At 40.1% G+C, this 22,148-nt stretch overlaps 1 protein-coding gene across 1 annotated transcript in view; it reads right to left on the bottom strand.

Moving 5' to 3' along the window:
- Positions 1 to 21,568, bottom strand: part of CMC1 (C-X9-C motif containing 1) — a 65,249-nt gene extending 43,681 nt beyond the window's left edge. Inside the window, exons 1-2 of the mRNA XM_073003436.2 lie at positions 18,912 to 21,568; positions 2,355 to 2,444 (exon numbers count right to left, since the gene is read on the bottom strand). Coding sequence (XP_072859537.1) covers positions 2,355 to 2,444; positions 18,912 to 18,951 — 130 coding nt within the window. The 5' untranslated portion in view covers positions 18,952 to 21,568. The remainder of the gene's footprint in view (positions 1 to 2,354; positions 2,445 to 18,911) is intronic.
- Between the last annotated feature and the right edge of the window lie 580 nt (positions 21,569 to 22,148).

The following is a 22,148-nucleotide window of genomic DNA, read 5'->3' as shown; positions in this document are numbered from 1 at the left end:
CAGTAGGGTCGTACTTCCACTGTGCAATTCCTAGCATAGCTCATCTTAATAAAGGAACTGAGGTGGATTTCAATTCCCCGACCAGGTCTGAATCTAAACTAGAATGGATCCATGTGATCTGGATCTGTGCTGCCATGTCACACTCGGACACCTAACCTTTAAAAAAGGAAGCTTAGAATTTAAGTTATAGTTATTTAGAGTGGCAGTAACTAGTGAAACTCTCACCAGATGTTTTATTAACACTTCATTTAGGGGAAGTGGAACACAACCCCTTTTCACAGAAGCATTTACAACCTACATCAAACTGGCCAAACCTCCTTATCAAATAGGACAGATTCAGCTCTAGTTAACTATTGCCCATTGCCAGTTCTTCAAATAACTTGTCTACATCATTAAGTTGAACACTGAAACTTATAAATTTATCAAACTGAACAAGTGCTTGCCACATTTACTTCTGTGATATAACTTTTGACACATCTAAATACTACTACTAATAAAATCTAAACAACCAAATATTATGAATGTCCAAAAATATCACCAAGCTAAATAGCTATGATTTTAGATCCCTAAAGTATTTATTTTATAGCTATAATTGTATGCATCACAAAGATTCTATTTTCACCTCTCCATATGTATAGCTTGATAATATTCACTGTGTACAAAGCTAACAGATTACCTTGAGAAAAATGAGCTGAGATGTTTAACCACAAAAACAGTCAAGAAGTGTAACATGACTTTAAATCGGTAATTCAGGTGGATATGTAGTTCCTCACTTTCTTTCTACTGGATAAAACATCTCTTTCAAACATGTGCTACTTACTCACTTTTCTTTTGAGGAAATAGAACAATCACTACTGAATATTATATTATCTCTGTATGGATGCTCTGTGTGTATGCACACATGTGTGTACATATGTATACTTGCTCACAGGTGTCTCACATATTGACACACTGTAGTAACACGCTCTGTTTTTCATATACTAATTTTGCAGTGAATCATGGTAATTTTACTTAGATTATAATACTTTAATGATAACAGTTTTAAAATCTCAAAACACACAGTCTTTTATGCTGATCTGCATATTTAAGTTAACAGCCATAAAGCCTGGCAATACAAGAACTACCCCTCAGCTATCTGACCTACTTCCCCTGAGTGAATGCTTTTAGACTCTCTATTTCTTTCCTGTTCACAGGACTTAGGTTATTTTGCAATTTTCACAACATCACACCTCTTTCCCCTGCAATTCCAAAACATATGGGGAGTTGCTCCACACGTTGGCAGTTTAGCTGACTTCAGAGGTGAGAGTCTTATGCCATTTTCTTCAGTGCTCTTGTTCCTTCTATTGCCACACACTGTTATATATCAAATCATAACAGCTAATGTACAGAAATATACAGAAGGCACCATTAGTCTCACAAAAGCAATCAAAAAGACGTTTCGATTTTATATCTCTACTGGTATGTATACTTTTTTTAAAAAACACGATCATCAGTATACATTCTGCCTTACAGAAGTTGGCCAGAAATAAACAGGCCCATCACCCTCAAGGAGCTTCCAGCTTGCATTCTGATGGCCACTAGAAGTTTATCTAACTATATGAAAATGTAAATGAGAAACTTTCACTACCTGACATGTCAATCCACTTGTGTAACAAGGTAGCACAAGTGAACAACAATATTCTTAAGCCAGCTTTAATCAAATCCAAGGTAGTATAATACTGGATAGTGCCAAATTTCTAAGAGCATATGGTCGCCATTATGTAGCTGAATGAGAATCATGGTAATAAAGAAATGGGTTTGTGTCCCTCAATGGATCACCATGTACAATGACTTTAAAGGCAATATGTCACAGCTATGTTAATTTGCTATTTTGTAATATACAGACTAATTGAAAGGGCCCTGAAGTCTTCCTCAACTCCCATTAGCCACAGGCAACATGGTAATACAGTCTAGCAACCATCACCTCTGTGCTGTAATATTCTTTACAAACAGCTGCATAGACCTACAGGTTTCCAGACTGGGTTACATTAAAATAAATTAAGCATTTATTCTGGTAATCAAACAAACACAGTTCTGGCAATAACTGTTAGGAGCAGTACCAGTATCTATTACTAACAGAAGTATTGAATTAAAATATATATATATATATATATATATATATATATATATATATATATATATATATATATATATATATATACACACACACACACACACACACACACACACACACACACACACACACACACACACACACACACACACAAACACAAACACAGGAATGATGAAATTCAGGTCACTGTTGGGTCAATTCTAACAGTGATTCAGTTTGGTATTCTGTGAATGCCACTCACCTTTCTTTTGTTCAGAACATAGTTTCATAGCTGTCTCTTTCATCATATCTACAACAAGTGTATTCCATTCCATCTTGCGTACTTTTCTTTCTGTAAGAAAACCATATTTCTATCTTTAAATGCAGGTCTCAAATGAACTGACAGAAGTATGTTGCTTGGACGTGATAGAAGTGAAGTTCATATGAATTCCTGAGTGCCAAAACACATTTGTATCAGCAGTAATGATTACAGTGCCCATTAATCACGTTGAACCCTTGTAAATTATCTTTCAGCTTACCATAGCTTCTCTTTGCCACCAAGTGAAAAGTTCCATTGACAATAAGAAAGATATCATGAGACAGTACAAGACCTGACAATATTTTAGTACACTTATAAATAGCATATTTATTTATTTATTTATTTCATTTATACCCCGCCTATCTGGTCAATTGCGACCACTCTAGGCAGCTTACAACACACACTATAAAAACAATTAGACCTATAGCATTAGGAGCTTTATCTATCTATCTATCTATCTATCTATCTATCTATCTATCTATCTATCTATCTATCTATCTATCTATCTATCTATCTATCTATCTATCTATCTATCTATTTATTCATTCATTCATTCATTCATTCATTCTATTTTTATACCACCCATCTGCCTGTCAGGTCACTCTGGGCGGTGTACAAACAAATACAGTGGTGCCTTGCATAACGAGTGCACCCTTTAAAGAAGAATCCGCATACCGATGCAGATTTCCCCATCGCCAATGCGAGGGCATCCTCGCATTGCGATGGGGGAACAGCTGTTCGGCAGTTCCAAAATGGCCGCCAGGACACCCAAAATGGCCACCGGGACACCCAAAATGGCCGCCGGGACACTAAAAATGGCCACCGGGACACCCAAAATGGCCACCGGGACACCCAAAATGGCCACCGCAACATGGGGAAACATCGGAGACCGGTGAGTTTTGGGCCCATTTGGAACTTCGTTTAATGCGTTCCAATGGGTTTCCCCGTCCCACTTAACAATGTTTCCCCATAGCGAAGGTTAATCCGGAACATATTAACCTCGCTATGCGGGGCACCACTGTATATTGAAAGAGTTTAGTGCAACAAAAGTTATCTCTTTTTATTATCTGAAGAGCAGGTGACATGGACTAAGGGTAAACCAAGCAAGGTTGGAGGAAACTGTGACCAGAATGTGCCTCAGTGGCACTGAGGTGACTGATTCACAGGTTGTGAGGGACATCATCTCCATGGGTGAAGACATGGGTCTGGATGTGAACGAGAAAGAAGTAGAGGAGCTGGTTGAAGACCACAAAGAGGAGTTGATGACAGAAGAACTTGCAGAACTGCAAACCGAGCAACAGAAGGCTTTTGTGGAGGAGCTTTCCACTAAGGAAGAGGAAGAGGCACCGCAGGTTAGCAACGAGGAGATAAAATCCATCTGCAAGAAATGGACTGAGTGCCAGGACTTCTTTGAGATGCACCACCCAAACAGGACTGTGACAGGAAGAGTTATGGACATGGTGAATGACAATATGGTCAGCCATTTCAGAAAAATTCTGGAGCGCAGGATGAAACAGACAAAATTGGACAGATTTTTCACCAGGATGGAGCCTGCAGCCAAGAGACAGCGACAGGGAACCCCTGGAAAAGATGACCCAGAGGAGGGGACCTCTACCTCACAGTGATGACCATCTAATCATCCTCCAGCCAGAAGTCATCGTGATGTCCTCCAGAAGACACCAAAAGCTAAGTGACCTCTCTTTTGTTTTAAAAGGTGTTGGTGGGTGAGTTTAAAAGTTGCTTGTTTCATGTTAAAATGAGTTTTGTTTAAAAGTTGCTTGGTTTAAAATGTGTTGTTGTAAAATGTGTTGGTTTAGCATGTGTTTTAGACTCCAGACTCTCCCCCCATTGTCTTCCCCCCCTCTCTCTTTGTGCTTAACAGCACAAACCTTTGTCTGAGGGGTCTGTGTGCCCCAGTGATTATCTTATTTCTTTCCTCTTTCCCCCATTGTTCCTTCCCTCCCTCCCTCCTCCCTCCTTTCCTGTCCTTTTTTTAACCTAAGTTCATCTTAAGTTAAAAGAAGAAAAATTCTCCCCCTAGTGGTAGAGAACAGATTAACCGGCTTTGCATTAGTTCCTATGGGAACTAACGTTTCGATGTACGAACAGAGCCCCGACATAAGAACCAAAAACCACCGGAATGGATTAATCGGTTTTCAGTGCGGGAAATTTTGCTTCGACTTACAAAAATTTTGAGTTATGGCCACCGTTCCAATATGGATTAATTTCGTAAGACGAGGCACCACTGTATCTCCATCTCTAGCCATAATTCAAACCAACACACCTTCACTGCATGTCCTTTTAAAGGAACTGTGTTAAGCAAGATGGAGAATGCTTGAACATCAACTCCTACAAGTCTCAGCCAGCATGGTCAATAGTAAAGTAGTGTGAAAACTATATCTGGAACATCTGAAGAGCTAAATGTTTCCTCACTCCTGGCTGAATTTTAGGTAAGAACACTTGTACATCAAAGTAACAAAAGATTCTTGCCTGCATACATTTCCCACTCAATTGCTTGTCTATCATCTATTTCCTACACAAGATACTAAACACTTTAGCTTAATCCCCCTCAGGTTGGCACCCTGTAAATTTTGTTGAACTACAACTCACACTGCCTCAAGCTGTTAGCAATACTGTTGACATTGGTGGTAGTAGGACTGTTGTCTAAAACATCTGAAAGGCACATCAGGGTTTGGAGGAAAATAGTGGTGGCTAGAGATGCTATTCAGAAGGGCTATTGTCTCTGTATTTCCAGCTGTCCCTGTAGGCTAGGTGGCCTTCTACCATAACATTGAGCACTTGCGCACAGAAGTCCTAAGATTTCTTTTCCAGAATCACTGGGGGGAATAAACAAAGGATCAAGAAAATCCACAGTTTTTGCACTCTATTGCAGAAAGCTATTGACCACTGCAGGAAACCAGAAAAAAGAAAGAATGGCAGGGTTTGGATAAGCATCCACACAAGTAAAGAGTTACTAGCTGGTCTCTTTCTCTGTTACTTTTTCTGCAATTCATATTATGATATCCATTGTGAAAAAACTCCTTGTCTGAAATCCAGCTGTGCAGTTATGCAAAAGACATAACTTTTAGAAATGAATTGTCACACGTTAAGAAGAAATCTCCATAGGCAGCTGGAGATTCAGGATTTCAGCCATTATTTCAAGTACATATGTTCATTCCTTCTCCCAAGACTATTATTTCTAATGCTACAAACTCAGTTTAATGATTATCAAACAAAGTAATTTTTCTTTAAAAAAAACTTTTTATACAATTTTTCTTTTTTAAAAAATCTAACTTTCTGGTTTTCTTTGAGATTTTTTCTTCCATTCCCTCTCTTCAATTTACTTTCATAAGAATATGTTACTAATACTACTTCCAGCGCTAATATAACTGAGGGACCTGCAGATGGATCATGTCAGAGGAAAAGACTGACTTTTGGTTTGGGATCAGAAATTGTAACTTTCTGGCACACAGCTGTAACACTTCACATGACAGGCTCAGACCCAGGACCTTCATTTTGTGGCTAGAAGGGCTGTGTTCAAACTCTATGTACTGTATACGTTTTAAGAGAGCTGGACGAATAGTGGAATTAGGGAAGTCTACTCCTACCAGTTGAGCACACCAATATTTGGATCCCACCAAGCAACTGGCCACCTATAATAAATAAGAAGCTTCTGCAAACATCCAGGAGGACGAAGCACTTGAAAAACTGAAGAAATCAGTTCTTATTCTTATTTCACCTTTAGGAAACATCAGTGCATCACATCTGACTAACATATCTGTAGGTAGATGAGTCAATAATATTGTGCTGATAATTTTTGGGACTTCTTTCAAAAACTGCATTTACTGTTCATTTTTGTGACACAGAAAGAATGTTATCATGTTAGGTGCTCAGTTAAACCTACCCCTTCCTGTCCAGGTTACACATTTATGCCTGCAGAGGAAATGCATTGGAGGATCACTGTATTTCAAGGAGTCAGGATGACATGACACAAACTATTCCTCCCATATTGATATGTTTAAAGGAATGTCAAGAAAAACAAGATACTTTCATGGCTTTCAAGCTTCTTGATGTAGTTTTTGCTTTTCATTACTTGGGGATGGATGATCCAGGAGTGAAATAACCTTGAAATGTGAGAGGATTCCTGAACTCATAGTATCCACCAATAGTGTACTTATTGGTGATTCATACTGGATGTGTAAGAATCTGTGGTCTTCATGAATATGAGGATTTAACAATCAAAACAGGTGTGATCAATTAAAGGTGTGATCTCACTCCACAGGTAGTCAGGAGAGATCAACAGTATGAAAACCTGGAGAGATTATTACCTGGTAGGAACTTTGATGCAGACCTGAAACCATCAAAGATGCTGTGGTCCCTCCATGCATTAACCTAAGGTTCCTGGTGAGTGAATGGAGGAGCATTCTTGATTGTTGGTAATGTATGCTATCTAATTTTCTTTGCTGGCTCTTTAATAAAATCTTTGAGCCTCAACCCATCTATGTGGGCATTGTCTTTGAATCCTGTAAATTGGCGGTCCCCAACCTCTTTAGCCCCACGGCCAGGCTAGGGAAGGTGGAGCACCCCCGTGCACTCGTGTCCATGCACAAAGGAGCACCCAATGTGAACCCAGGAGTGTCTAAGTTATGAACAGCATATGCAGAACTGAGATTTTTTGAGCGGTCTCTCTTAAAACAAGCCTACAAACAGCGCAGTACAATAATCTGTTCTCAAAGTAACTAAGGCCTAGAGGGTTGTGGCTATCTCTAGCCAGCTGGGGCTGCAGCAAGTGAATATGCCTAATCCAGCCAAAGGGTGATGAAAGCTGTGGAGGCCACCTGGACAGAGCTGGATAGTCAACATTTCAGCCTATGGTCAACATTTTAGCCTAATCTTTTAAAAGAGAAATGGGAAACATGTAGCCACCCATATGTTATTGGGCTACAACGTCTCCTCAACTCTTACCATTGGTTACACTGGCTATGGCTGGTAAGAACCAGAGATCAACTACAGACATTGTCTCCACTGTCAACATAAATAGCATTTTGATTGAATTAGCAAAAAGTTAAGGGGAGGCTGAGAATATTCACATGAGTCACTTCTCAGAAAAGTGAAGTCCTCATCTTCTTAATAATCTTACAACTTTCATTACAATCACATGTACAGTCACTTATGAGTAAGTCTTTATGAACTCAGGAGGCTTCCCAATTGGAAAACATGATTGAGCTGCAAGCAGATTCCATAAGTCTCTGAACCTAGGTTCATGTATAAGTTATTGTCTAAAACTACTTCAGAAAATTATACACATTTGTATTTTCCATAAGTTTCAAATTTTGAGATTTCACTACCTTACATTTGCATCAATTCAAATTAAGAGAGAGCATAAGGATGACAACACCAGAGGAAAAAAAATTCAAAGCTTTAACTTCTCACTATTCTATCATCACCTTGAAGTCAATTTTCACCTTTTTCACTGGCTGAATCTGTTATCTTACATTTTGCTTTGGGGCTCATGTGTTCTTGCAATATAGCAGTACTGGATTATAAGAATACTGACAAGCACATTTGGTTTTTTTAAAAGTCACAATGGTTATATTTTTGTAGGTTTTGAATCAGATTCTGTACCAATTCTATTACATTTGCTGAAATAAATGTAAAAATATGAACAGAGACAGGACAACTGTGTAAGGTAACTAATTCAAATATAAAACACAAAGAAAACAGAGACTAACTAGTAGATAAGCAGATAAATAATTATGAAATGGCACTTCAGCAAATAGTTCTGTCTGACCACTTCTATCAACAGCCACTTCAAAGTAACCAACAGCTTTTGAGAGATGACAAGTCAGTCAGCACATTAGGAAACTACAATAATTGCCATAGGATTGGGAATGGTAGTTGTGGGCAATCACAATTGTGCAATTAAAGAGTTAATCCTCTCCATTTGTTGCAGTACAAATGAAAACCACTGTCACAACAACAAAGCACACACTAACTGAAACTGCAGTTTGGCCTTGAATCACACAGCCACAAAAAGAAAGGCAGCTTTTCCCATCACACTCCAATAAAAATCAATTTTGGGGAAGAACAAGAAAAACAGGGCAGAAACTAGGTTCTCTAGGCAGACCACAACAACATGAACCATCTGCACTGATGGAGCCATTTTGAAAATATAAGGATCCATACTTGGAGAATGAGTGAGCGACTGGTATAAAGGATGTTGTTGTTTAACAAGGTTTTGAACAGAGATGGGGAGGTGGAGATAATGAGGGTTATCCACTCACCAATGTGCTAATCCGCACTGCCATCCTATCGCTCCAGGGATCGCAAATGCCGAGCCACTCGTGGCAGGAGGTCGGACAACAAGCCTCTCTGCCACCAAAGAGGCTCTGGATCTTAAACCTATTTTACCATACTCCAAGAGCCAGTGTAGTATAGTGGACAGAGCATTGGGCTAGGGCTTGGGAGATCTGAGTATAAATTCCCACTCAAATATGGAAAGGCATTGGTGGTGGAAATGCTACACCACTGCTTGAACATCTCACATATGTTGAAAACCTGAAAACACTATTTGGGTTAACATAGGTTCACTCTGAGTTGAATGCACACACACACACACACACACACAAACAAACCACATTCATGACAGTGGGGCTCTTGCAAGAGAGCTTCTTTGGGTAATCTTAATCCACAGGGTGGAGTAGGAAAATTTATGAGAGCCAACATTGCTCCCAAGACCATATACTGTATTTTTCTGTGTATAAGACGCCCCCATGTATAACCCCCCCACACACACACTTTTCTAACACAAAATTAAGAAATCTAAGTGTGGCTTAGCAAGTGGAGGGGGAAAGCATGGATCAAAGTGCTGCAGGATCGCTTTGATTCCTGCTTTCCCCTTTCGTGCTAAGCCTGCTTAGTAAGCAGAAGGGGAAAGCAGGGATCAAAGTGCTTTGATGATTCCTGCTTTTCTCCTCCACTTTCTTGCGAAGAAGGTGGAGGGGGGAAAGCAGGAATCAGAGTGCTTTGATGTGTTCCCCCCTTACTTTCATGCATAATACCACCCTCAATTTTTAAACTAAAGATTTTAGACAAAAGTATTATCTTAAACACAGAAAAATATGGTACTTTCCCTCCATATGGGCTTTGAACCTGAAAAGCAATATTCAACCTAAAAATAAGTTTTGTAATTTACATAACTTTTTTGGTGCCAGTGTCATAAGATCTTTACAGCCTTCATAAATGCTGCTGCATTCTGTAGCATCAGTTTCCAAACAACCTTCAAGGGCAGCCATATGGAGAATGCAACACATCACATGAACCTAGAAACTATTGAAGCATAGATTGGAAGGCAAGATCCTGATAATCAAAAAAGAGGTACAACTTGCATACTAGGCACAATTGGAGAAGGATACTCTTGACTACTATCTCCATCTGAGATTCCAGAACCAAAGCAACTCCGAAGAGTGAAAGACTCATTAAGCTCAGCAGGACAATCTATAGTGATTTATTCTCAAGTGCAGGATTGCAGTATTTATAAAGGCTTTAATTATGACTGCAAATTACAAGGGACCTTTAGATTACAGAGTATTTTAGCTTATAAAATGTACTGAAAATATTAACAATAAAAATGTGTTAAGGTGTGTATACAGTACATAGTATGTACACACACATACACACGTATCACTGCCATGAATATGGTAACCACAAACAGAGATATACATGATAGCAAACATAAAGTGGCAATGGCAGTCACTTAAGGAGTTTAACATTGCCAAAGCCAAACACTTCTTTCAGCACACATTGCTGCTAGAAAGAACAGTCCCAGGAGTGAAGTCTCTGACAACCATCTATCAGTCATACACTTATTAGCACATCAACAGCCACAGGTGAGAATGTGCCTTGACAGAACTTGGCATGTAGAGCTCCTCAAAAAATAAAGAAGTGTTTTTATAGTAAAGGTGAAAACATGAGACAGTAGGTTTGCACCCCTTGGTATGACATTGTTGTAAGGAAAAACAAAACAAATCAACATGTGAGCTAAGTGATGAACATAAAGCATGCATCTAGAATCAGAATGAGAAGAACAGAAAAAAAGGGAGATAGCGCTGAACTGACAATGATTCAGCAGAAAGATCCTGAACATCAAGAGCTGGAAGGAAGGGAACAGTATATTCTCTTCCATTTCCTATGGCAATTTTCCAGCCCATGTTAAACATGGCTAAAACTTACATCAACAATATGTTAGCCAAGGGTAACCCTAACCAGGGTTGTTATTTGCCAGCATTTTAAAACCAGCTTGACCATACTTATGCCCTCTCTACAAATTATAATCAATTGAGACAATGTCCACCCTTAGACTTTTAATGGCAGAGTCCCACAGCGGTTGATAATCTCCTCAATGCTATTTAATATCTATATGAGGCCGCTCAGGGAGGTAATCAGGGGTTTTGGAACTTCGTGTTACCAATATACAGATGACACCCAGCTCTACTGCTCCCTCCATCTCTCTGCAGAGGATGCCATCCTGTCCCTTGATCGCTTCCTGGATGCTGTGCTCAGATGGATGAAAGATAACAGACTGAGGCTGAACCTGAGCAAGATGGGTGTCCTGTGAGTGGGTGCCCCTAGTTTTTGCAGCTTGGGTGCCTCCCTCTCCTTTGGGGCCCCCATTTTTTCCGCTAAGGATGAGTTCCTCAGCTTGGGTATACTCTTGGACCCCATGCTATAAATGGAATCTCAAATATTGTCTGTGATCTGCTCCACCTACTTCCATCTAAGCTGGATTGCCCAGCTATATCCCTACCTTGACACTGGGTCCCGCACCACACTGGTCCAATGCATTAGTAGTCTCGAGATTAGACTACTGCAATGCCCTCCACATGGGGCTACCCATGAGGCTGCTACGGAAGCTTCAACAGGTCCAGAACATGGCAGTCAGACTACTGAGTGGTATAAAGAAATATAAACACATCTCTTCTACTCTGACCACCCGGCACTGGTTACCTATGCATTTCTGTGCCAGCTTCAAGGTGATGGTGTTAACCTATAAGACCCTAAACGGTTTGGGACCTCGATACCTGACAGAACACATCCTCCCAATTAGACTGTCCATCCTATGCAATCCTCCCAGGGCCAAGCGCTTGAGAGTACTGACCTTGAGAGAGGCCTGGAAAGTGAGGACTAGAAACCAGGCCTTCTCGGCAGTCGCTCCCCCATGTTGGAACAGCCTCGTGCCTGAAAGTGGGCTGGCCCCTTCACTGGGAATTTTTAAGTGACTATTAAAAACATGTTTTTTTTTTTAAAGACAGGCCTTTCCAGACCATTAATATCCTAAAACAGTGGTACTTCTAACATTTATATTATCAATTATGCTGCCTTGCTTTTTTATTATTTTAGCTCTTATTCGTTAAATTCTGTTAGCATAAGAATTTAATTCTGATTTGTTCTATTTGTTTTTAACGTTTAATGATAGGTGGTTCAATTGTGTAAACTGCCCAGAGTGGCCCTGGCAGCCAGATGGATGGTATAAAAAATCAAATAAATTAATGAATGAATAAATAAGGTTTCTTAAGTTTGTTTGCCTCTGAGTTACATCGCAAACAGTTGCCAGATGTGTAGTGTGCATTATATAAGGATCTAAGAGGTGCTCATAAAGTATTTCAGAGATTCACTTGTGAAGAAAGTAACTGTAACGCGCTCTACGTGGGGCTGCCTTTGAGGCTGACACGGAAACTTCAGGTGGTGCAGAATGCGGCGGCCAGGCTCCTTACAGAAGTGAGAAAATATCAACACATCTCTCCAACTCTGGCCGCATTGCATTGGCTGCCCATCTGTTTCCGTGTCAACTTCAAAGTTTTAATGCTTACTTATAAGGCCCTAAACGGTTTAGGACCTCGATATTTGGCGGAACGCCTCCTCCCACCAAGGTCTACCCGGATCACCCGCGCGAGTCAGGAGGTGAGGCTGAGGAGCCTGACGCTGAGAGAGGCCCGGAAGGAGAAGACACGAAAACGGACCTTCTCGGCGGTGGCTCCTCGCCTCTGGAACAATCTCCCTACGGCGATTCGCGCGCCCCCCACGCTGGGCACCTTTAAAAACCAATTAAAAACATGGCTGTTTATTCAGGCCTTCCCTCCAGCCAACTCTTGATTTTTTTCTTACGTTTCCTTTTTATCTTTACTGCTGTTCTTGTTTGATTATTATGTATTTGTCTATGTTTTATTATTTGATTTTATATTTGGAAGCCGCCTAGAGTGGTCCGGTGGGCCAGATAGGCGGGGTATAAATTAAATAAATAAATAAATAAATAAATAAATAAATAAATAAATAAATAAATAAATAAATAAATAAATAAATAAATAAATAAATAAATAAATAAGAAAAGTGACAGTGAAGTGTGAAGTATTTTATATGCTCCAGCTTCTGTTTCTACAGCTCACAGAAAGCAAATCCATAGGCACTTGCTTGCCATCACTAGATTACTTATTCTACATCTTATTGTTTAATGGTCTGATTCCTTCCCGTGGATGCACATATTAATACAATGACAGAGTTTCAATGTGTGAGGGAACTTGAAAGCTAGGCTCTTTTACAAGAGGCTAGACTCCTTTATAAGTCTAGCCTCTGAGTAGGGTCACCTGAGATCAAATGGTCAAAGACAAGACAGTAGACTAAAATGCAACAGTCTACTTCAGGAATTAACAACTACATCAACAGAACAGAACTGATACAGTGGTATCTCGACTTGAGAACGTCCCTACATAAGAACGATTTGAGTTAAGAATGCCTCCGTTCGCAAAAAGTTGCTTCGACTCGAGAATGGAACCTCAACTTAAGAACCAAAAGAAAAAAGAAAGAAAAAACCCTTCCCTGCCCTTTTTTTGACCTAAGTCCACCTTAGGTCAAAAGAAGAAAAAATAAATAAATTCACCCTCTAGTGGTAGACACAGATTAACTGGCTTTGCATTAGTTCCTATAGGAACTAATGCTTCAACTTAAGAACAGCGCCTCGACTTAAGAATGAAAAACAGCAGATATGGATTAAATGGCTTTCAATGCATTCCTATGGGAAATGGTGCTTTGACTTAAGAACGTTTCGACTTAAGAACGCAGTCCCAATATAGATTAAGTTCTTAAATTGAGGTACCACTGTAATTCTAAAAGTGATAGTGACTGACAAATTCTCAAAGGAAAAGTTACTGGGCAGCAGCAGTAGTGGAAGGTGACTGATGAGAGAATCTTTCACAGAGAGTGGCAATGACACCCAAGCTAACTCATGTTAGAAGAAGGCCATAGTAAACTACTTCCAAATGTTTTACATCTCAGAAATCCTATGAAACAAAAGTATCTGAAATGAAACAATCCAAAATGTAACAAAAGGGAATGGTTAATGAGCTTCCCATTTTGGAAGGTGCTTAACAAGCTGCTGAAGAACAGCTAAGGTTAAGTACAAACAACTCTGTTCTTAATTAAACTAGGCTAAAATTGAAAGGATGCTAATGGGCAGCAACATGAAAGGAAAATCTGAAGCTTCTTGATACATACAGGATAATTTGAACTTTAAATGATAGATATATGAATTAAGGTCAGCTTGAAATTTAAAAACAGGAAATGGAATGCACATCACAATACCTGGTGTGAGTGAAATAAAGTGGATGGGATTAAAACAGTAGAGGAGGGAATTAAAAAAAAAAGGAAACCATTATAATAGATGGGATGCCAGTAGAACTATTCTAAGTTACTTAGATGGAATCTATCTAATTCTTAACAAAATATGCTAATAAATATGAAAGCAAAGCAAAGGCCCATAAACTGAATATCTTCAATATATATTTTAATTCTAAAAAGAGGAGATGCCAAAGACCATAGTAATTACAGAACTATTTCACACACAAGCAAAATGATGCTCATATTTTTATCACAAAACCCTTTACTACAAATTGAACTAGAAATGCCAGATATTCCAAGACAGGTTCAGAAAATTAGGAGGCACTAGAGATCATATTGCAAACATATGTTGGGTACATTAATGTAACAAAGAAATTCAAAAGAAAATTATGTCAGGCAAAAACAAAGCAAAAACGAAGAAGACAAAAACATTGTGGAACCTTAAAAATTAACTGTTATATTTTAATGTATGTTTTTGTGGACAAGTCCACTTCTTCAGATAGTGATCAAGATTTTTTTCAACCTCATTTGATTGTCAGTCCAAAAGGAGACTGCAGCTAAGAAAGAAGACTCAAAGACAAGCTATGAAGAAAGCAGACAAGATCCTAAAAGGTAAGGATCTGTCACTGGAGACCAAGGCGCAGATCATCTATGTTACAGTACAGTATTCCCAATTACCATGTACAGATTGAAAAGCTAGTCAGTGAAGGAAAACTCCATTTGAAACAGGGTGGATAAAATTTTTTTAAAAAAATCAAATTGATTTAAATTACTATGATTTAAATTGAAAAAATCTTTTTATTTAAATAGTTACAAAAAAATCAACTTTTTAAATTTAAATTGTGAAATAAATCAATCTGATTTAAATCAAATCCACCATGATTTGAAATATGTTGTTGAAAGGGAGTTTTATGATACTCTGGACCACTAGAAAGACAAATAAGTGGATTCTAGATCTAAACAAGCATGAGCATCCACTAGAAGTTAAGATGACTATGAGAACATCATTCACATAATGCAGAGTTCTGCAAGAGTATACTGGACAATGATTATCTCCATTAGCCATAAATGTTTAAAAGAATTTTAAATTAACAATGGAATTAAAAGCACAGTCCCAAGCATGAGTACAAATTATAACGAAGCAAACAAATAACATGCAAGAGAAAAACCAGCAAAACTGCTGTACAGAAATGTCAAAGTTACATCACTTAGAAGATTCAATGTTTATTTATTTATTTATTTAATTTATATGCCGCCCACTCTACCCAAAGGTCTCTGGGCGGCTTACAACAATTAAAATTCAATTAAAATACAATAAATTTCGCCTAGAGTGGTTGAAATGACTAGATAGGTGGGGTATAAATACAATAAATAAATAAAAAATAAATAAAAATAAATAAAAAATAAAACAATTAAAATACAATTAAAATAGATACTGTACTCTAAAAATTGCCTTCAGGACCCACAATTGATGTTATTTCAATTAAAAGTCTTCTAGAACAGGAAGGTTTTGACCTGGCACCGAAATGTCATCAGCGTCGGCGCCAAACGAATCCCAGTCGGGAGGGCATTCCATAGTCTGAGGGCAGCTGCCGAAAAGGCCCTTTGTCTACAAGCCATCCCTCTTACCTCCTTGAGGGATATTGTCCTTTATCATGTCCATCTTTGATATTGTATTTGTCTTATGAGTTACATGGACCACTTATTTCCATTTTACTTGCAAGTGTCCATATATACAAATGCATGAGTTACAATAAACTCTTCACTTCACTGCATGCAAAACATCTGACCAGAGTAAATGCCTGCATTTACTCACCAACAAGTTCATTAAAAAAAACAGATATAGCAAATACAGATTTTGTGAACTAAGTAACGTACTGCCCTAAGTTTAACATTAACCCTGATCAAAAAGCAAACAAACAGACCAATATTTTTATCATTATGACCTGTGAATCCACATATAAGGAAACAATGCAAAACAGTTTTACTAGCCAAGCCTCACTAGAGCACATGAAAGCTTGATTTTCCCTTTCACTCCAGATCACTGTCCTCATGCAAAAAGAGGAAAAGCTGGCTAGAGAATAACTGAGGCATGCAAAACCTGTTTCTTCATAAAGGACTGAGATGCTGAATACCTGCTTGCACATGCTTACAGCAACATAAGGGGAAAAAGAAGCTGTTATAACACACTGAAATCCTTGCAAGCCAAAGGCAGCCCAGAAGAAGCCAGTAGTTCTCTTAGGTAATTTTAAACTGCACATGTAATGATAGATGGCAATGTGATTATCAGCTACTTCAAAGTGTGGCATGGCAGTTCTGCTGCATTTCTGAGCCTTCCTACTCATTCTGCAGAGCACAGCTCTCGGTTTCTGCCCCAAGTCCTAGTCTGACTGCTCTACCAGATCAAAGCCTACTATGGGCAATTGTCTAGTTTGTTCAAAGGTAGTGGTTCCTAAACTTAGGTCTCCAGATATGGTTGGACATCCAGAAACCCCAGCTAGTGTGAACAAAGATCAGACATTCTAGAGGTTGTAGTCCAACAACATCTGAGAAACAAACTGGGAATGCTACTGAAAGGCAAGTCATCTGGCTTTGAGGGTACAGTTCAGCATTTCCCTGCCCCAGGATAGACAGCAATCTATTCACACACCGAAAGCATAAACAATTTTCTCTTCAAATAAAACCCAGAAATGTTTTCTGATATTGGTTCCCCTACTACATCTATCACAGCATATTCATTTCTCAACCAGTCTGACTACTTAATGAAAACACACACATATCTTCATTTTTTGTAAGAAAAAGAAACCATAGTTCAGTTGTATAAGAGATACTCTGAATTCATCACATCCCAGGTTGAATTTCTAGAGAAAAGGATCCACAAACACAAACACACAAACACACGCACACACACACACACACACACACACACACACACACACACATACACACACAGGGCTAGTCAGGTATAATCTAAACCAAATCCCTTATGAATACACAGTGGAAGTGAAGAACAGATTTAAGGAACTCGATTTGGTGGACAATGGATGGAGAACTATGGATGGAGGATCATAACGAAAGCAAAGTGGCTCTCCAACGAGGCCTTACAAATAGCAGAGAAGAGAAGGGAAACAAAATGCAAGGGAGATAGGGAAAGTTACAGAAAACTGAATGCTAACTTCCAAAGAATAGCAAGGAAAAACAAGAGGACCTCTAAAATTAACAGTGCAAAGAAATAGAGGAAAATAATAGGAAGGGAAAAGAAATTATGTTCAAGAAAATTGGAGATATTAAAGGAACATTTTGTGCAAAGATGGACATGATAAAGGACAGAAATGGGAGGGACCAAACAGAAGCAGAAGACATCAAGAAGAGGTGGCAAGAATACACAGAGGAATTATACCAGAAAGATCTCAATGTCCCGGGCAATCCACATAGTGTGGTTGCTGACCTTGAGCCAGACATCCTGGACAGCCTTAGAAAGGATGGTTAACAACAAGGTCACTGGAGGTGATGGCATTCCAGTGGAACTATTTAAAATCTTAAAAGATGGTGCTGTTAAGGTGCTACACTCAATATGCCAGCAAAGTTGGAAAACTCAGCAGTGGCCAGAGGATTGGAAAAGATCAGTCTACATCCCAATCCCAAAGAAGGGCAGTGCTAAAAAAAATGCTCCAACTACCGTACAATTGCACTCATTTCACACCCTAGCAAGGTTATGCTCAAAATCCTACAGGTACGCTTTAGCAGTATGTGAACCAAGAACTCCCTGAAGTAGAAGTTGGATTTCAAAGGGGCAGAGGAACTAGAGACCAAATTGGTAACATGTGCTGGATTATGGAGAAAGCCAGAGAATTCCAGAAAAACATCTGCTTCATTGACTATGCAAAAGCCTTTGAATGTGGGGACCACAGCAAACTATGGCAAGTTCTTAAAGAAATGGGAGTGCCTGATCACCTTATCTATCTCCTGAGAAACCTATACGTGGGACAGTAAGCAACAGTTAGAACTGAACATGGAACAACTGATTGGGAAAGGAGTACAACAAGGCTGTATATTGTCCCCTGGATTAGTTAACTTATATGCAGAATACATCATGCGAAAGGCAGGACGGAATGAATCCCAAACCGGAATTAAGATTGCCGGGAGAAATATCAACAACCTCAGATATGCAGATGATACCACTCTGATGGCAGAAAGTGAGGAAGAATTAAATAATGAGGGTGAAAGAGGAGAGTGCAAAAAATGGTTTGAAGCTCAACATAAAAAGAAAACTAAAATCTTGGCCACTGGTCCCATCACCTCCTGGGAAATAGAAGGGGAAGATATGGAGGCAGTGACAGATTTAACCTTCTAGGGCTCCATAATCACTGCAGATGGTGACAGCAGCCACAAAATTAAAAGATGCCTGCTTCTTGGGAGGAAAGCGACGAGAAACCTAGACAGCATCTTAAAAAGCAGAGTCATCACTTTGCCGACAAAGGTCCGAATAGTCAAAGCTATGGTTTTTCCAGTAGCGATGTACGGAAGTGAGAGCTGGACCATAAACAAGGCTGACCGCCCAAGGACTGGTTATATACATAAAGGAGATGAGAGCAGTCCTGACCTTACTATGTCTACACAGTCCTCCATGCCCTCTCAGCCACCCAAGGAGAAATCAGAGATCTAGGTATTATGCTAAGAAGCTAACACGTGTAGGTGGAAACCTCCAAAACCAATCATTCAATGCTACGTGCAAAGATTGCGGTTTTCCCGCTTCTGACAGACTGTAAAAGAAAGCTCCCCGACTTCCTGCTCTCCGTGCCGCGGCCAGTAAAAGTTACGCAAAAGTACCCGCACTTTCTTGACATTCTTCGCCTTTCTTTGCCTCCATGCTGGCAGCGATTTCCGGATAGACTGCTGCGCATGCTCGCGCATGCGCACAACCTCCCTCCTGCGGGACAGAAGACGTCAGTAGGAGATGCCTTTTCTTTCCAAAACACGGGCGCGGGGGTTAGCTCTCCTGCGCCTGCGCGGGACGGAGCACAGGTAGAAAGTCTGCGTTGCAGAGGAGGTGCTCGTAGCTGGGGCGTCTACGTCTTTCTTCCCTTCTGCCCTTTAAAAATACAGTACTTCCCTTGCACACATGAGAGGTAAAAGAAAGGAAACCCTGGACGGGACCTTTCAGCCTGATTCCGGAGGAGGAAGAGGGAAAAGAAAGCTAGAAAGAAATGCGTGTGTGGACTAACATTTTGTCTCCGCCCACCGTTTTATTCTTTTTTTTTTTAACCCTGCGCCTGGAAAGAGCTGGTTAATTATGATAGCCAAACAAATGGCTTTGGATACTCTCCAAATTAGATCGCGGCCCTTACTCCTGAGTATTTTTTTTAAAAAAATTCTATACTAGTTAGCCAATAAACCCGGCTTTGGCTGGGTTGAAATCCCATGACTCCTGCCTTCACGCCGGTGTCTTCCCTTTGCAGCCCATCCTTGTCTTTTCAACGGATCTCTTTCTCTTCCCATTCATCTTGGTGCTCATTGAGCTTATCCGAGGTGGGGTAAATCCGAGAATCCTCATTAAAGAACGTTTGGGGGTGGTGAACTTGATGTTAGAACAATGGTAAAATTAAAAACATGTACATTTCTGAGTTCATCAACATCTTTAAAAGGACACACCACATGACCTGACGGTACAAAAAATTGGGTGTGATTGTGAGCCCAAATCGTTTTTCGTGTGCACTGTGTAGCCCATGTTTTAGCATCCAAAACACTCTTGGTGAGCAGCCAGCCACTCATTTAGCATAGATTAATTTTGTTTAGTCATTTAGTCGTGTCTGACTCTTCATGACCCCATGGACCAGAGCACGCCAGGCCCTCATGTCTTCCACTGCCTCCCACAGTTGGGTCAAATTCATGTTGGTAGCTTCGATGACACTGTCCAACCATCTCATCCTCTGCCATTCCCTTCTCTTTTCTTCACACTTTCCCAACATCAGGGTCTTTTCCAGGGAGTCTTCTCTTTTCATGAGATGGCCAAAGTATTGGAGCCTCAGCTTCAGGATCTGTCCTTCAAGTGAGCACTCAGGGTTGATTTCCTTTAGAATTGATAGGTTTGTTCTCCTTGCAGTCCAGGGGACTCTCAAGAGTCTCCTCCAGCACCACAATTCAAAAGCATCAATTCTTTGGCGGTCAGCTTTCTTTATTGTCCAGCTCTCATGGAGCCCCACAAAATGATATTCATGTATGGTGCATAGCTTGTATTTTATTTCATACTGTCCCAAATATGCCCTTTGATTTTGGTGCAAATCTCTCCACCCCCTTTACAAGAAACTAAATGGGGTGATTTTGAGGCCCCTTGAAGTGCTTTTTGTTGTTCCCTGTAGCATTTTTTAAAAATGGCTAGCCATTCTAAACCTACCTTTCAAATTTGGTGAAAAATAGTCAGCTGTTTTGGCACGATGCAGCAGCAAAGGGATAGAAAGACAGAAACTAAGGTTTATGAGGGGGTGCTGATAAGTATTGAGCCTTTCCCAGAAAAAATTGAGCTACGAAGCTGTAACTGCCACATTATGCTACATATTCCCCCAGGGAGTCAATGCACTTGCAACATCTGTCCTGCAGCTTCTTAAGTCCCTGCAAATAAAATTCTTCTGACTGCTGGTGTAACCACTCATTTGCAGCATTAGTTGTCTCCAGAACACTCCCAAATCCTTGTCCTTTGTCTAGACTACTTTTGCTTGTGATTAGACATATGTAAACTGGAATTATGTCATGGGCTGTTTCTCACTGTTGCTTCTGAGTAAACACGCAAAGGACATAAGACTGAGGAGATGAAGCTTTGGGGGAAAGTTTTTATTCTCTCAGGATTGGGAGTCCATGTTTATTTTTTAGGAGGCCATTCATCCCACAGAACTCTAGGCAGAAAGCAACTCACGAGTAAAAATAATTCATTCATCTGAGAGGAAAACTGAAAGTTCTGAGAGCTTCAGACCAAGTTCTCAGAGCACCAGCCTCCAGAGGGGCGGGGAAAAAAAGAAAAGCGCAGGACAGGAATCTGGAGGAGTGGTTTGTAGAGGAGCATGGGCAAATTCTGAGAGCAAACAATATTCACCTTGTTGCATGTACAGTAGCAGTATTAATGATGACAATCTACATAGACACACAGAAGAGCTACACTTTTCTGTTCCAACAACATTGCAGAATGAGTGGAAACAAGAAGAGGGGGGTGGAATCATGCAACATTGTAAACATTCTTTGGAGTTGAACTGAATATACCAAAAAAATAAAACTGAGCAAACAGGGAAACACACATAAAGGAAAAAGGTAGTGTTTGGAACTGTTAACTCCCAGGGTCTCCAAAGCAGGAATGGCTAGTAGCTATACTGCCTGTGGTATTCTGGGAATTGTAGTCCAAAATAATAACTTTTCCCATCTCTGATACATTCATTGTTAGCATGTTTTCTTTCTCTCTTTTTTTGCTGACAAACTGAGAGCTCACCTGCACTGCAAGGCCTCAAGCTTGCAGATTGCCTCAAGCTTGCAGATTGAACATTAAAAATAATCCATGAAAAATACTGGCTGTGTGTGATAGGAGTAGTGGATGCACGAGGATTTAGGAGGACTAGGATTCAAGAGGCCTTGGTTCAATCCCTGCTCAGCCATTGAAAAACCATCTTTAAATATTTCATATACTTTGAAAATGTATTACGATCTCCATAAATTGGATGCAACTTGACAGCACAGAACAATATAATACAGATACCCTAGTGCAGAAGTCCCCAACCCCCGGTCCACACCACGATGATTGTCCGTGGCCTGAACTGGACCGGGCTGCCGAAACAGACCTCTCCCACCCGCCCGCAGTCCCCCCACATAGCCTGCTTGTGGCTGCACACATGCTCCAGTATGCCTGTGTGAGCGCTGCACCATTGTTTGTGCACGAGCACGAGCGTGCCCAGACAAGCAGCGCACTGCCGTTTGCACAGGCGCACAAGTGTGCCCGTGTGAGCACTGCACCATCATTTGTGCATGTGCATGAGTGCCCGTACGAGAGAGCGTGCATGTGCTTGTTCGTGCATGTGCATGAGCATG

Source organism: Pogona vitticeps, chromosome 6, assembly GCF_051106095.1.
Source record: "Pogona vitticeps strain Pit_001003342236 chromosome 6, PviZW2.1, whole genome shotgun sequence".
NCBI lineage: Eukaryota > Metazoa > Chordata > Lepidosauria > Squamata > Agamidae > Pogona > Pogona vitticeps.
The sequence above is the reverse complement of the archived record's forward strand: the minus strand, read 5'-3'. Positions and strand labels throughout refer to the sequence as shown.